The sequence below is a fragment of the Macaca nemestrina genome, chromosome 11, assembly GCF_043159975.1.
Source record: "Macaca nemestrina isolate mMacNem1 chromosome 11, mMacNem.hap1, whole genome shotgun sequence".
Classification (NCBI taxonomy): domain Eukaryota; kingdom Metazoa; phylum Chordata; class Mammalia; order Primates; family Cercopithecidae; genus Macaca; species Macaca nemestrina.
In genome coordinates this window covers 84,558,094-84,574,097 of record NC_092135.1, presented here as the reverse complement: position 1 = coordinate 84,574,097, position 16,004 = coordinate 84,558,094, and the positions used below count along the sequence as shown (strand labels likewise).

The following is a 16,004-nucleotide window of genomic DNA, read 5'->3' as shown; positions in this document are numbered from 1 at the left end:
CCCTTAAAATTTTCTTAACAGGTATATATTAAACTGAGTGCTTTTGCCAATTTAAAGACTTCATGTTGAATATAAACTATTTTGGTGCAGGCTCTGGTACTTATTCCTACAGATGGTTAACACTTCTCCCACTTGTTAGGTCTGATAATGACATTACAAATAGTAATATTATTGATTCTCATAGTAAGATCAGCTAGGGTTTATTAAGCCTTTACTCTGAGTCAGGTATTATGCTAAAGCATTTTACATGACATTATCTTTTTTAAGTCTTTACACCAATCCTGTGAGAGATACTATTATTACTCAATAATTTGTACAGATAATGGAACTGATGCTTAGGGAAATTAGGTAACTTGACCATGGCCAACCAACTAGTAAATAAGAGAGTGAGACTTGAACCCAGAAGTGCCTATACCACTACACTGCACTGTCTTAATAATATCTTTATCAATCCCTGAGTAATGACAAAGGGAAAGGAAAAGCCAACTAGAAATCATTACTGAGAAAAATCTATGTTCAAATAATATTAGCATCAGAAGGCAGACAGAAGGAACAGAAGATTCAGTCTGATCATGGAGTTGAAAGGGTATTCGCATCATATGATTCGTGGCTAGGCAATTTAGAACAGAAGAACATCTGATCTACTGCATAATGTCCTTTGTCATTGCTCAGGAAATGATAAGCATATTGTTGATTTCAGACAGTGCAGTGTAGTGGTGTAGACACGTGTGGGGTCAGGTCTATACTCTTATTTACTAGCTGGTTGGCCATGGTGGAGTTACTTAATTTCCCTAAGTAACTTGGCTTTTTGTTTTTTGAGGTTGTTTTTTATGCTTTTCCTAAGAGTCGAGGTTTTATCATGCAGTTATGAAAAAGCTGAAAGCAAATGTAATCAGTAATAAGGTAAGTTAGTAACAGACAGTGAAATTCCTTATCCAGGATGTCCACATAAGTCAGGTTAAAAACAGAACAAACCAACTACCCAAACCACCAAAACAAACAAACAAAAAGAAAAAACCCAAAAGCAAACAAATAAACAAAACAACCCACAATCTGCCACCAAGACAAGCAAAGTTACTAAGAAGTTAGCAATGTAGTCCCACAAAACTGACACCACCTCATAAAACCAATTATTGGTTTGCATAATTTACTGAAGTATGAAACAGATAAAAAAAACACTAAATTTATATCTCTGAAGTTTTTTGTGTGAATTGGTGTTTTACCAATGATGAAACAAAGGCCCAGAGTGGTTAGGTGAATTACCCACAGCTATAGGTGGACTGTCAGCAGAAAATCAGAATATAACCCAGGTTCTGACTTCCACTCCTAAGTCTTCTTCTCTGAACAAGATGCCCTTCATAATTTAGGCCTATTATAGGTGGTTTAATATTTCAAAGGTTGAATCAAAAAGCATGTACAATAATCAAGGGTTACTGAAAGCGCCAGGCCTATTAGAAACAAAGGCATGCACTTTGCTTTTTTGTTTTTTGAGATTGTTCTTTAAGCTTCCCCTAAGATTTCAGGTTTTATTATTTAGATCAGGGTTCAGCAAACTTTTCCTGTAAAAAGCCGAACAGTAAATATTTTAGGCTCATAGTGTAGCAACTCAACTCTCAGAACTCTACTAGATCATTATAGATAACACATCAACAAATGGGTGTGGCTGTATTCCAATAAAACTTTATTCACAAAAAGAGGCCCACAAGCCACAGTTCATTGACCCGATTTGGATACCTTAGAGAATATAGCTTTAAATGACTTTATACTTTCTGTGCCTAAACCAAATAAGAGCATTCTGTGAACAAGGGAATCATCGTTAGAATGCATGTTTTCAGGAGATTTCCATGTATTCTTACATATCAGGAATTATCCAAACCTAGGTCATGAAAGCAGTAGGTATTCTTTATAGAAAAGCTGTGCTTAATACAGAAGCAACTGAAATGGAAAACATTTTCTATTGTGAATAATGTAGAGGAAAGGTTCTTTTGGAATAGACAAACTTAGGTTTAAATCCTCATTTGACCCATTCAGAACTTCAACACTGACCTATTCTATATGTACCCTGAAAATAGTGAAAGTCAGTCATAGCAGCTACTTCTCTACACGTACTTGATGCTCCAGAGTAGGTGGCTTGCTCCTTTTGTTTACTCCTGTTTCTTTGCACCTCTTTCTTCCCAGAATATCCCTACTCTCAACCCCATGAGATATGGAAATAAAATTGCTTCAACTATGTGAATCTCAGTTCCCACATGCATCAAATTAAAATAAGGGTGTATTGTGTGTGTGTGTACATCATATAAGTAATAAGTAACAAACCTGGCATACAATGGTTAACTCATTCTTCATAGCTATTAAATTATCTTCTCAAATAGGAACATTTTTGCAATAAAGAAATTAAAAATACAAATTTAATCTTCAGATTCTCTACATACTACCAAAGATGACAGTACCATAACCAAAATACCAACATAAAGATGGCGGTACAGATGGCATCCAAGCCCTGAGGATAAAGCCTCAATTTCCCTCATCCTGTGCAGTGTATGCTTTCTAACCTAATTTTTTCTCTTTCCTAACAAACAATACGGATTTGGGCAGGTATCACTCTTTTAATGTTCACTTCCCACTTATAATAGGTAGGATCAAAGTGTTGGGCTAAGAAAATAAGTGTTTATTGAAATACTCTGCAGTTTCCTGTAGGTTTAACTACTTAGAATTTGAAGGACAAAACAGTCCCTTTGACCTGGTATCACATGTCACCTAACATGGACAAAACAAATATAGGAGTAAGAGTCTTACATGTTGTGCATTTGTTACTAATTTTCTCTAATAAACTATGTGGTGACCAGTGGAACACAAAAAATAATGGCCTAAGGGCTCTAGGCATAAACACTATACTACATTTCAGTAATCTATTTTTATGCTTCTGGTACAAGGAAGATCTAAAGTAGTAGCTAATTCAGCAAAGGGTAGCGGGGCACAAAAGGATTGGAATCTCCAAAGATAAGAGGATGTACAGATTTTGGAAAAGCATAATCAAAATTATAATTGCTTCAAGTCATCTTTAGTCATGATATTAATTCCTTTTGAAATTTCAAGTAATATTAGCAAAGAGCATAAAATCCTCTGGATCACCAAAAGGGGGTGGGCTTGGAAGCAGGTTAACAAAGAAACTCTGATTAAGAGCAGGAAAATTCAGAGTCAAGACTCCTGAGTTCAATGTTCATCTTCCTATATAAACTTTGGCTCTTTAAGACATAATATTTTTTACTTTCAACATCATTATTAGTATAAAGCAGGAGTTCTCAAACTTTGGTATCTATCAGAATTGCCTTGCAGAGTCTGTTAAAAATTCAGGTACCCAGGCCTGACCTAGAGATACTGAATCTTTAGTTGTAGGGTCCACATCTTCTCTATTAGAGAAGCTCAACTGAGCATCTTTTGACTATTAGTCATCAAAAATACAGGTTCTTAAAATCATATACGAATGAAGGAAGATGAAAATGAGTTCTTAGAAAAAGTAAACCTGTTTACTTCACATTTGTAATCTCTTTACCTTAGTAGGATTGTTTTCATTTTGTTCTCGTAATATGTCTATATGTTTTAATCACACATACACACACACACACATATTTTTAACAAACTAGGCTTCCCACCCCTCTTCTTAAAGGCTGGTACAATATCCTGTACATACGTGATCTGCATGGAGCATACTCAACAGTCTTTGTTCCATCTTGAAGAAAGCATGTTCCAACAGGCTCTCGCTCCTGTTTCAACTCAGTCCTCCAATGGTACAATGGGGCACAGGCCTAAAATCAAAGGTTTAGTCCATGACATAAAGATTTTCTAAAAATTTAGTGTTTCAGATGCTCTATACTACTTCAGAATATAACACCACTTTCTCTTTTTTTGAGATGGGGTCTCAGTCTGTTGCCCAGGCTGGAGTGCAGTGACATGATCATGGCTTACTGCAGCCTTGAACCCCTGAGCTCAAGTAATTGGCCTTACCCTCTTGAGTAGCATGCGGCATGGGACCACATGTGAATGCCACCATGCCTGGCTAATTTTCTAAAATTTTTTGTAGAAACAGGGTCTCACTATGTTTCCCAGGCTGGTCTCTAACTGAACTCAAGCAATCCTCCTGCCTCAGCCTCCCAACGTGCTAGTTGTGAGCTAACACACCCACCACACCTGGCCAACTTGCAAAGCATTCATAGAAATTAATCAAACCTATCCTATACCTTAAATTCCTTATCATAGTGGTAAATAAAGAATTTAAAAGAAGTCTTTGTCTCACATTATTTCAAAGGCCATATTTGTGGTCCAAATTTTTTTTCAAAATAGTTAGAAAAATTGTTATTTCAGGTAGTATATTTCTTGATGTAATATGCTATGCTAAAGGTAGAGACCAAATTAGGTTTTGAACTAAGTAACACTCATGCATATGGAATATATCCCCTAAATTATACAGCAAATAATTTATTAAGAGAGCAAAAGAATGTGCAGTATTTACTTTATTTACTTTCCAAAAAAACTGACCTTTTTGTTTTCAGCATTCTAGATTGAAATACCACGTATAGTAGCAGAGTAATGAATGCTTTAACAGCATAGTAATCTACCAAATGTGTAACAATTCATTTAGTGAAAAAGGTTTAATTGGTTTTCTGTAACACTTTTTGAAGCAAAGTGCTAACATAAGCACCGCAGAACATCAGCACTGACTTATTCTATATGTACCCTGAAAACAGTGAAAGTAGGTCATAGCAGCTACTTCTCTACATGTACTTGATGTTCCAGAGTGGGTAGCCTGCTCCTTTTGCTTACTCCTGCTTCTTTGCATTTCTTTCTGCCTAGAATATCTCCACTCTTAACCCAATCCTTCACCTCCAATTGCTGAAATGTGGCACATCCTTTAAAGTCTGCTGAAACTTCACCTCCTAAGTAAATCCTTCCCTATGCAGCATAATTAGATGAAAAAATAAAGGCAATAATAAATACTATGTAAATAATTAAAATAGGTGGAGCGGTCTCTGAGGAAATTAAATGAAAGCTGAAATCTGAATGACAAAGGGCCAGCCAAGTAGAAATCATAAAGACAACTAATACAAGCAGAGGGAACACAAACACTAAGGTACTAACTGAAATGATTTGGAATGTGGAAGAGATAAAGACAAGCCTGGCTTTAGTATGTAAGATGGAGTGAGAGGAGACCAAAGACATAGCCAGTGACTTGTTTTTGGAGATGTTTTTAAGACAGTATGAGCTTTTCATACTTATTCAGACAGTGACAGAAAGCCACTTGACTGTTTTAATCAAGGTAAAATGCTCTGGTTCACTCTGGTCCTTCTTGCAGTTAGGGTAAGAGAAGCAGCAGCAGGATGAGAAGAGCCATTGCATTGGTCCAAGGAGGTAATGATGGTGGCTTGTTGCAGGGTAGAAATACTGGACATGTAGATCTACTGATAAATGTGAGATATATTTTTGAGACAGATTGTGAGTGCTCACTAGTGAATAGGGTGGAAAGCCAGGCCTCCTAATAAACTGGGAAATATATATATATACAAAAAATAGTTTTTTATTTGTTTTTCTTCTTTCATGGAAGGAAACAAGAGTCCTATTTTGGCCACGTTCATTTGGAAGCCAAATAGCTAGTCTGGAAATATGACTTAAAGGGTCCAGGGAGAATTAAAAGCTAGAGATATAGATTTGGGGATTATACTTACAGCCATAGGAGAGACTAGGAACCTCTAGGTAAAAGTTGTAGTTAGAAGAAGCAAAGGAAGCTAAATAGAGATCAAGGACACCCCAATATTTGGAAATTGAATGGAAGAGGAGCCATTAGAGGAGACTACCAAAGAGCAGCCTTAAGATAGGAGAAAAACCAGGAAAATACAGTTCACAGAAACCAAGAGAAGAAAAATTTAGTAAAAAAAAAAAGGGATGTTGACCATTCTGAATAATGCTGAGAGTGCAAGAAAGATAAAAATAAATACCAGCAGAGAAAACAAAACATAATGGTATGTATGTATGTACATATGTATAAATGCTAGTGGATTTCAGTGACCTGAAAGTCAATGGTGACATAGGAAAGGGAATGTGAAGTAAAGAACTGGGATGGCTACCATAGAAAACATTTCAGAAAGTGTTTGAGAAGAGGAGCAGAGGAATGGACAGCGGCATAGGGGGAGATGAGGTGAAGGAAGGTTGTTACTTCTTTTTCTTTGTTCTGTATCCCACTTCAACATCATGTTGTATTTTCAAAGAGAGGAAGTGGCCGGGCTCGGTGGCTCACGCCTGTAATCCCAGCACTTTGGGAGGCCGAGGTGGGCAGATCACCTGAGGTCAGGAGTTAGAGACCAGCCTGGTCAACATGGCGAAACGTTGTCTCTACTAAAAATACAAAAATTAGTCAGGCGTGGTGGCAGATGCCTGTAATCCCAGCTACTTGGGAGGCTGCAGCAGGAGAAGTGCTTGACCCTGGGAGGCGGAGGTTGCAGTGAGCCGAGATAGCACCACTACACTCCAGCCTGGGCGACAGAGCAAGACTCCATCTCGCGGAGGGGGGGGGGCGGATAAAAAAAAAAAGGAGAGAGAAAGAGAGGAAGTAGTAAAGCATTTGTTAACCAAAGCCACACTATTCCTATACTTGGCTGGGTGGAAATAAACTGATAGGAACTATCAAGTGGGGCAGGTAAAACAAAGTAGGAATGAGGGTGAAAAGAAGTGAAAGCCTGTTGAAGAAGGGCAAGAGAGATGGCCTCTTTGGACACAGTGGCCTTTGATCAGAGCTGTCTTATGTTGTTATACCCTGCACCCTTGAGCATACTGAATTCTACTATCAGCCTGAAAATATAAAACCTCCTGTGTCTCTACATAAACTGACTAAACTCACCTGTGAGTAAATATCCAGAAGACTTACCAAAATTTTATCTTGTTTCGACCTCACAGATGCTCCAAACCACTGGTGGGACTTAAATTCCAATGGATCATCCTTGGCATAATCTCTATTGCCTAAAAAAGAATATTGTGAGTAGTAAGACCCAAAATATACTGTTCTTAATAAAACAGTTTATTTTTATCCAGCCAGGTTGAGAAATAGTACACCTTTGATTAATCAAATACTCCACTGGTTATTTTTCTCATATACACTTTATACACATAAGAGACTTTCAACTAATCAGAAACATAGAATACACGATAACCCAGAAGTGCCTCGGTATTATTATTAGTCCCATTAAGTATCATAATACACGATTGAAAAAGCAATTGTAAATAGTCTTCCAGTTGCTCAACTGTTAGATAATTAACCATTAAACAAATACATATGATCATCTATTCCCAGAAGTTCTTTCTGTGGGGCATAAAGATATTTATGAAAATTAAATGGTATGAAACACTTTTGTGTAAAATGCTATAAAAGACAAGACTGAGACCTGTGCCTGTGACATAACAATGCAAGAATTAGAATCCAGGAAACTTGATTTGGTTGGTAGAAAAAAGAGTTCAATATGGCACAATACAATCAAACACTTATTTTCATTACTTCAGTCCTCACTATTGAGAAAATTATTTCTGTACACTAAAACTCCAGTGTCAAAAACAAAATGATGCATTGGGACAGACCAAACATCACTATACTCTTAACGATACAAGTATACTTGCCTACAGCACACCTGGGATAGTACTCAAAAATGTCAATATCGTGGAAGACAAAATGAGTAGGAAACGCTTCTAGATTAAAAGAGACCACTAAGGCATGGCAACCAAATGCAAGATGTGATCTCTGATTGAATTTTATGTCCAAATAAGTTTTTTCAAAGTTACAAGGACTTTATTGGGATAAATGTGGAAATGTGAATTGTGAACTAGATAACAGTAATAATGTATAATTCAGCAACAATTACATTGTTACTATTAATATTTCATTATTCATAATAATGATTCGTTTCTAATATGCGATGACTATATTGTAGTTACATAAGAAAATGTCCTAGTTTATAGGCGATACATGCTGAAGTATTTAGGGGTTAAGTGTAACAATGTCTGCAACAATGGGTGAAACTAGGTGAACAGTGTATTGTTCATTGTATTAATGAAATTCAAATTTTTACAGGTTTGAAAATTTTCAAAATAAATTTTAAGACATAGTAATCAATAAGTACAAAATATATGTACAAGACCAATGGTACCTTCTCACCTTTTTAACACTTTATTGTATTTACTCTAACTATAAAAGTCTTATTCATTACAAAACAAACCAAAACATAAAACAAAGCCATATATAAAGATAAATGTAAATACCACAACCCCACTATAAAAAAATGACCACTGTTAACACATTACCATCTATCCTAAAGACTTGTTTCATGAATATATGCATGTTTTTATATGTAAAATAGATATTAAGTCAATATTTAAGATAACATTAAACTTATCATTATAACCCATAATAAGCCACTTATAAAGGCAGATCTATAATATCATTTTCATTGTTGTGTAGTATCCTATTATATAGCCACAGAATACTTTATTTAATCAATCCCCTACATCTCCCTCAATTTCAAATTTAGGAATATTTCTATTTTTGGAGGGCAGTAGTGTGATCACAGCTCACTGCAGCCTCAACCTCCTACGCTCAAGCGATCCTCCCACTTCAGCCTCTAGAGAAGCTGGGTCTACAGATGCATGCCGCCATGCCTGGCTAATTTTTGTTCTTTCTGTAGAAACAGGGTTTCATCATGTTGTCCAGGCTAGTCTTGACCACCTGAGCTCAAGGTCAACCTGCCTCAGCCTCCCAAACTGCTGAGATTACAGGTGTGAGCCACCATGCCTGGCTGATACACTTATTTTTATGTGAAATAATACTTTTATCCCTCATCCCCAGTCTCTGAAACAAGTCATGCTTATTCCCACCTGCAGGCATTTAGGTCTGAGGTCCTCTTGCCTAGAAACTTTATTCCCTACACTCTGGATGCAAATCCTAACTGAAAATTTAGGTGTGTTTCTCTATTCATTATGCTAACCCATGATGAAATGGTAGTCTGCCTCTTATGGAAACATTTATTTAACACAAGAGATAATCATAGGAGCAAGCAATTATGGTAGAAAATAGTACAGGAGCCCGTAGAGAGTTATAGGAAAGCGAGGGCACACAGTACAAGTGAGGAAATGTTTTCTGAGCCGAAAGAAAATCTTTTTTTTTTCAAGATTATCCACAGAAGAGTGGATAATCTTGAATTTTTTAAGATAATTGTGAGTTGTTCACTGTAACTACAGAGAATGATCAGGAAGGCAGTGGTTATCAAGAGCCTTTTCTTCTTTTACTTTTTTTTTTGAGATAGAGTCTTGCTCTGTCACCCACGCTGGAGTATAGTGGTGCAATCTCAGCTCACTGCAACCTCCGCCTCCTGGGTACAAGCGATTCTCCTGCCTCAGCCTGCTGAGTAGCTGGGATTACAGGCGCCCGCCACCACGCCCAGCTAATTTTTTGTACTCTCAGTAGAGACAACGTTTCACCATGTCGGCCAGGCTGGTCTTCAACTCGTGACCTCAGGTGATCTGCCCACCTCAGTCTCCCAAAGTGCTGGAATTGCAGGCATGAGCCACCTTGCCTGGCCAAGAGCCTTTTTTTCTTAATCGATACATAATAATTTTACATATTCAAGGGGTACAAAGTGATGTTTCAATACATATAATCTATACTTATCAGGTCAGTGTTATCAGCAAGTTCATCATCTTGAATATTTAGTACTTTTTTGTGTTGGGAACATTCGATTCCTTCCTTCTACCTATTTGAAATTAGATAATACATTATTTTTAACTATAATAATCCTACAGTGGTAGAAAACACTAGAACTTACTCCTCCTATCCAGTTGTAATTTTGCCGCATTCTCCCTACCTTTCCCAGCCTCTAGTATCTTCTACATTTTACTTCTATGACATCAACTTTTTCTTAGCTTCCACCGATGAGTGAAAACACACAGTGTTTAATTTTCTGTTCCTGGCTTATTTCACTTAACATAATACCCTCCCGTTTCATGCATGTTGCCATAAATGACAGGACTTCATTCTTTTCACGGCTGAATACACACACACACACACACACACACACACACACACACACACTACATTTTTCCACTGTATATACATATTCCTGAACACAGACAGGAATATATATACATTTTATATATATATATAAAATAATGTATACACACACACATATATATGTACACACCATGTTTTATCTATTCATCTGTTGTTAAACACCTGAACTGATTTCATATCTTGGTGATTGTGTACAGTGGTTCCAATAAACACGGGACACAGATGTCTGTTTGACATACTGATTTCCTTTCCTTTGGATAAATACCTAGTAGTGGGATTGCCAGATGATATGGTATTTCATTTGTAGTTTTAGAAGAACCTCCGTACTGTACTCCATAGTAGCTGTAGTAATTTACATTCCCACTTTTGTCAAGAGCGTTTATGCCATGCTAAGAATGGGCTTTATGGGATTTTTGAGTTGCCTTCTATGTTAAGTATTTTTTCTCAATTATTATATTCCTGAAAAGTGAAACTTATTCTTTATTAATGGTTATCCAATCTCTCCCTACCACTTTGAAAATTTACCTCCATGAATGTTTTTCTTAACAAATGTTACTTCTCTTTAAACTTGTATACGGTGGCACAAGATGCTGCTGGGCACTGTCAAGCAGCATAGGCCTGCATAGCTACCATGTTCTGTTTCCTATTTCTTTAAAAAAGTATCAAAAGCATCCCTTGCCATAACAGTTATGGATATCTGTCTTTGAGGACATCAGGGTTAGCTTAAGCTAGAAAATTCATTCAAAATCAGTACGAATTTGACATATCTTTTTGGAAACCAAAGTAGTCCAGTATAACTGGATATAATGCACTGGCATACATTGGCACCCAAAACTTAGTCCATGGTCTTCAAAAAGAAAAACATCATCCACTGCTTTCAATGCCTTCAGCTGCAACACAGTTACAACCTCATGTTACCATCTTTTTAAGAAGTTTGCTCATTAGGAAGTTTTTCTTTACTAATCAAAATTGTTTTTCTGGAGACCAAGTCTTAAAATCCTTGACTCAACATTACATAGAAGCTTCACCCAGAGGAAGTGTAAACAGAGTGGGTGAAGAGAAAGCAAAAGAAAGCCTGCTCTCCAGACAAACAGACAAGAAGTTCATTCATGACCTGGCTGAAACTGGCAGCTATCCTGAGGCACATGAGTGAAGTAAATATTCTGAATCACAGCCCTGAAGTCAGCATTTAGAATGATGTTGAACCTCCTCAGATGGCCTGGACTATGCTGACACACTTGAAAAGGAAACAGGACACAGACAACCACAGAAACTCAAAGGCTGGAAGAAATGCTTTCGCAGGCAACAGCCAAGAGTACCAAGATTTCTGTCCATAATCACAAAAGCCATTGGAAGATTAGCTCTGTTCACCCAGATAAATAAAAAAGAAAAAAGAGTATCTCACACAATAAAATAATTTTATTTAATTATCTAAATAAATAAAAGTATTTAAATAAATCTTAAATATCATTTATTTAATAATCTTTAAATCTCTCTAATAAAGTTCAGAAGAAATTGCTCTGTATTATGTAAATTAACATACAGCTCTGTCCTACCACTTTCAAAAATACAGAGGAAAATTTTGCTAGAGAAACTTGAAATTGATAAGCAAGTAAATCACTAGAGACTGGAAAATTTCATGTCTGTTTTGCCAGGTTTTCAAACTTGTCATTTGCATTTTATCAAACTCCCATGACTGCATGCTTGAGGACAGAAGCAAATGAGAAAAGCAGATTGCCGTAGCTTTTGACTCTACTCCTTATTAGCAGCCAACTCTTTTCCCTGGTGTTTCCAAAGGCACTGTCAACACATTCGGCATTCGACTTGCTGGACAATTATGGGCAGTGCTTATTTTTAAGATACAATTACCTTCTTACCCTAAGCAAAATGTTTTGTTTCTTCTTTTCATACCAAAAGAACATCCCTTGGAACAAGATTATGTCACCTTTTTGTGAAAAGGCCAAAGTGAACAAGAATGCTAAAGCATTAGAAAAGCAAGAGAGTAAACTTCCATTTTGAAGCTAAATGCGGTTTTAGTCACTTGGCTCCTATTCATTACTATGACTTGTATGAATAATGAAATAATTCAGGTCCTTAACTTACTTTTTGCTAAAACAAATGAACAAAAAAAGTAAAAAGAAAAAAAAGGCTATTAAAACAATACCACCCTGCATTCATAGACAATTCACAGACTTTCTTAAGCAGCTTTTTACTTTAAACATCACTTGCTTAGTTGTACTTCCTGTAACAAATTTGCTAGGAAAAAAATCTCCCAATAAAGCATGCTTATTTATTATGTAAAAATGGACAGGTTAGTGGAAATCTCTTTGATTATCCATTTATTTATTTAAATAAATGATAAATCATGGGTACCTCCTATGTCTCTATGCTAGTAATATAGCATTAAATGAGACAGATAAGTCTTTGCTTTTGAAGGAGAAAAGCAATACATAATTATATAAAATATTTTCAGAGAGCCATAAGTACCATAAGAGAAATTTGAGAGAAAATGATTTGGAGGTCAGACAACTACTGTTATCATGCATTTATTTGTAACTCAATGCTATTTTGAAATAATGTATTCCATTGATTCAGAGCTGCAAATATTCAGATACTAGCATGCCTAAAATCTGAATGTGTACAATAGTCAATGGTGATGTATTTATAATGGTGACACTTTTAGTATTTTTAGTAGTACATAAATAGTACATCAAAGGCACCTTTACATTCACAGTCAACTGATTTTTGACAAAGATGCCAATGCCAAGCAAATTCAGCGGCAAAGAAATAGTCTTTTCAACAAATGGTGCTGGGACAACTAGATACCCATATACAAAAAAATTAATTTGGAACCATACCTCAAACCGTACCAGAAAATTAACTCAACACAGATCACAGGCATTTTTAAATGTAAGAGCTAAAACTATATAACTCTTAAAATAAAACAAGGAAATAAATCTTCATGAACTCGGGTTAGGCAATGATTTAGAAAACCAACCGCATAGTGATAAAACAGTAGATATATCAGCCAATTAAAATTAAAAAATTTTGTGCTTCAAAAACACCATTTAAAAAGTAAAAAGACAACTCTCAAAATTGGGGAAATTACTTGCTTATCAAATACTGGATTAAAAAAATTGTATCCTAAATAATATGAAAAAAAAAAAAAACCTCCTACAACTCAGTAAGACAACCAACCAAATTAAAACTAAGCAAAGAATTTGAATAGATGTTTCTCCAAAGAAGAAATAACAGCCAGTAAGCACAAGAAAAGATGTTCAACATTATTCATCATCAGGTAAATGCAAATCAAAACCACAATAAAATATGGCTTCACATTCATTAGGATGGTTATTATAATATAAAAAAGACAGAATATGAGTGTCCATACGGATATGGAGACACTGAAACCCTCATACATTTCTAATAGAAATGTAAAATGGTACAGCCACTTTTGAAAATAGTTTGACAATTTTTAAAAAAGGTAAATGTAGATTACCATATGACGCAGCAATTCCACTCCTAGACATCTATCCAAGAGAAAGGAAAACATATGTCCACACAAAGATTTGCACATGAATGTTCAGAGTAGCATTATTCATAATAGCCAAGAAGCAGAAAACACTCAAATGTGCATCTACTGGTGTAAACAAAATGTTTATTCATTCAGTTGAATACTGTTAGGCATAAAAATGGAATGTAGCACTGATACATGCTATAATATGAATATCTATGTATCACATAATTCCGTTTATATAAAATATTCAAAACCAAAATATGTAGACACAGAAAGTAAATTAATAGCTGCTTAGGGCAGGAGGTACAAATGGGGACAGACTGACGTTGGACACATTTCTTTTTAAGGTAATGGAGATGCTGTGGAATTAGGCTGTAGTAATAGCTATAAAACTCTATAAATATAGTAAAAATTCATTGAATTAAACACTTAAAACAGGTCAATGTTATGGTAAATTATATCTCAATAAAGCTGTTTTTAAAAATGACAAATTTGTCAGGAGAAAAAGTACCTGTGGCATTGAACAGAAATGTGTGTGTGTGTGTGTGTGCGCGCGCGCGTGCATGAAATGACTTTTTCAAAATTAATTAAAAATAGATGTGTCAGGAGAGTAATAGACCAAGAATAAAAATGAATAATATAATAGATCAAGAATGAAAATGGATAATAGAAAACAAAATTTAAAAACCCAGAAAGAGCTAATAAGCCTATGAAAAAAGACTCAAGCTTACCAGAAATAACAGAAATGAATATTAAAATAAGACATATGTTTCACCTGTCAGGCAAAGGAAGATAGTATTAAATTTGGTTCAAATATTGCTTGTGTCAGTATTGTCCTATTTGGCAAAGATGTATCAGAAATCCTGAAACACACACTGCTATGACTTCTACATTTATTTTTAAAAAATTAACTTAAAAAAATTTGGTAATACAAACTAAGACTAATAAGCACGTCAAAGGTTTGTTATAAAACAACAGAATGTCCAACAGAATAGGAGACAGAGTAAATAATAACTTTATGTATTTTGCATATTTACACACAGAAACACACACACACAGAATATACACAGGCCATAAGGCACATGCACAAATACACAAACAAAAGTATATCCTATGGCCACTGGCTTCCTGAGTGGTGGGATTTAAGTAGGTCTGGTTTTCTCATATTTTCATCAATGGATGTGCATTATTTATAAAATGTTTTAAAGGTTTTCAAAAAAAGTAGTGTGGATAAGTATCCTTCAATCCTCATATACAAAAGCTTAGTTTGACGCTCCTACATCCCCTCTTAATTAACTTTATGTTTACATTTTCATCTCACACATGTAAAGGAGTTTTAGTTCATAAAATTCAAGAAAAAATTTTAATTACACAAGCTCTTCTTTCTTTAAGCATTAACGTTCCTAGGAACCTCTTCCTTCTTTTTTTAAGCATTAACCTTCCTAGGAACCTCTATTCTATGTTATAGAATCAAACTATTAGAGTAGAATATTGCATAAAATAACTAATTAAAAAATAAAAATTCTAGATAACTACTGAAGACTAAAATGGTGGTTAATGATTTCGTTGATTTAGTAAGGAAATACAGTTTGTTAATTTATTTAAGAAACTCTGACAGACAGTAGGTAGTGATAAGATATTAGAACAGTACTAATAATGAAAGGACAATTTGCTTTATAAACTTCCAAAGTGTCTTCAAATGTCTCTTGAAGCTTACCTGTACTGTCTTAAAATGGCCAAGAGACCAAGGTCCCCAAATCCAAAGTGTTTGAAAAATAAATCATTTATATATACACAAAACTGAGTTCTGCAGCCATAATCCATGGACATGTCAAAGTGTTACTAATTTATACAAAACCATCCAGAAACATCTTTTACATAAAATAAGACACAGCTGTTTCCCAAACATAAACAAAAAGAGTCAGAAAAGCAGAACCAGAAGAAAACAGGAATGAAGCTCATTTCACTGGGATTGGTATTCATTGAGTTAGTCAGTTATTACTACCACAGCCAATAAAGGATCAAAATCTCCCTCTTCTTCCATGAGCAATTCCGACGGTCCTGCTGGAGTGCAGCACAAAGAATACAGGCCTTTTGAAAACACTCACTGCTTTATCAATGCTGGTTTGTTTCCTTCTAGTCATGAGAAGGAAATGATCCTGAAAGCATCTAACATTTTAAGACAAAAACTCTTTACTGGGAATTAAAAAAAAAAAAAAAGCCAATCCTCTGTTAAGTCCTAAAGAACGGGTTGAATCAGGTCAAAGTGAGCAGGGAAAGGAAGAGACTTTAAAAGAGCTTGTGAGTTTGGTTTCAGTAAAACGCTGAAAACATTAAAATACTGACTAACTGTATGACTGAGAGTCAATTAGTAATAAATGAATT

General features: G+C 35.4%; 1 protein-coding gene across 3 annotated transcripts in view; it reads right to left on the bottom strand.

Moving 5' to 3' along the window:
• LOC105468297 (integrin subunit alpha V) overlaps positions 1–16,004 on the bottom strand; it is a 92,298-nt gene that overhangs the window by 52,934 nt on the left and 23,360 nt on the right. For all 3 annotated transcript variants that reach the window (XM_071073027.1, XM_071073028.1, XM_071073029.1), the window contains 2 exons: positions 6,917–7,008; positions 3,692–3,806 (listed from right to left, as the gene is read on the bottom strand). In XM_071073027.1, coding sequence (XP_070929128.1) covers positions 3,692–3,806; positions 6,917–7,008 — 207 coding nt within the window. Of the gene's footprint in view, positions 1–3,691; positions 3,807–6,916; positions 7,009–16,004 lie in introns of those variants that run through there.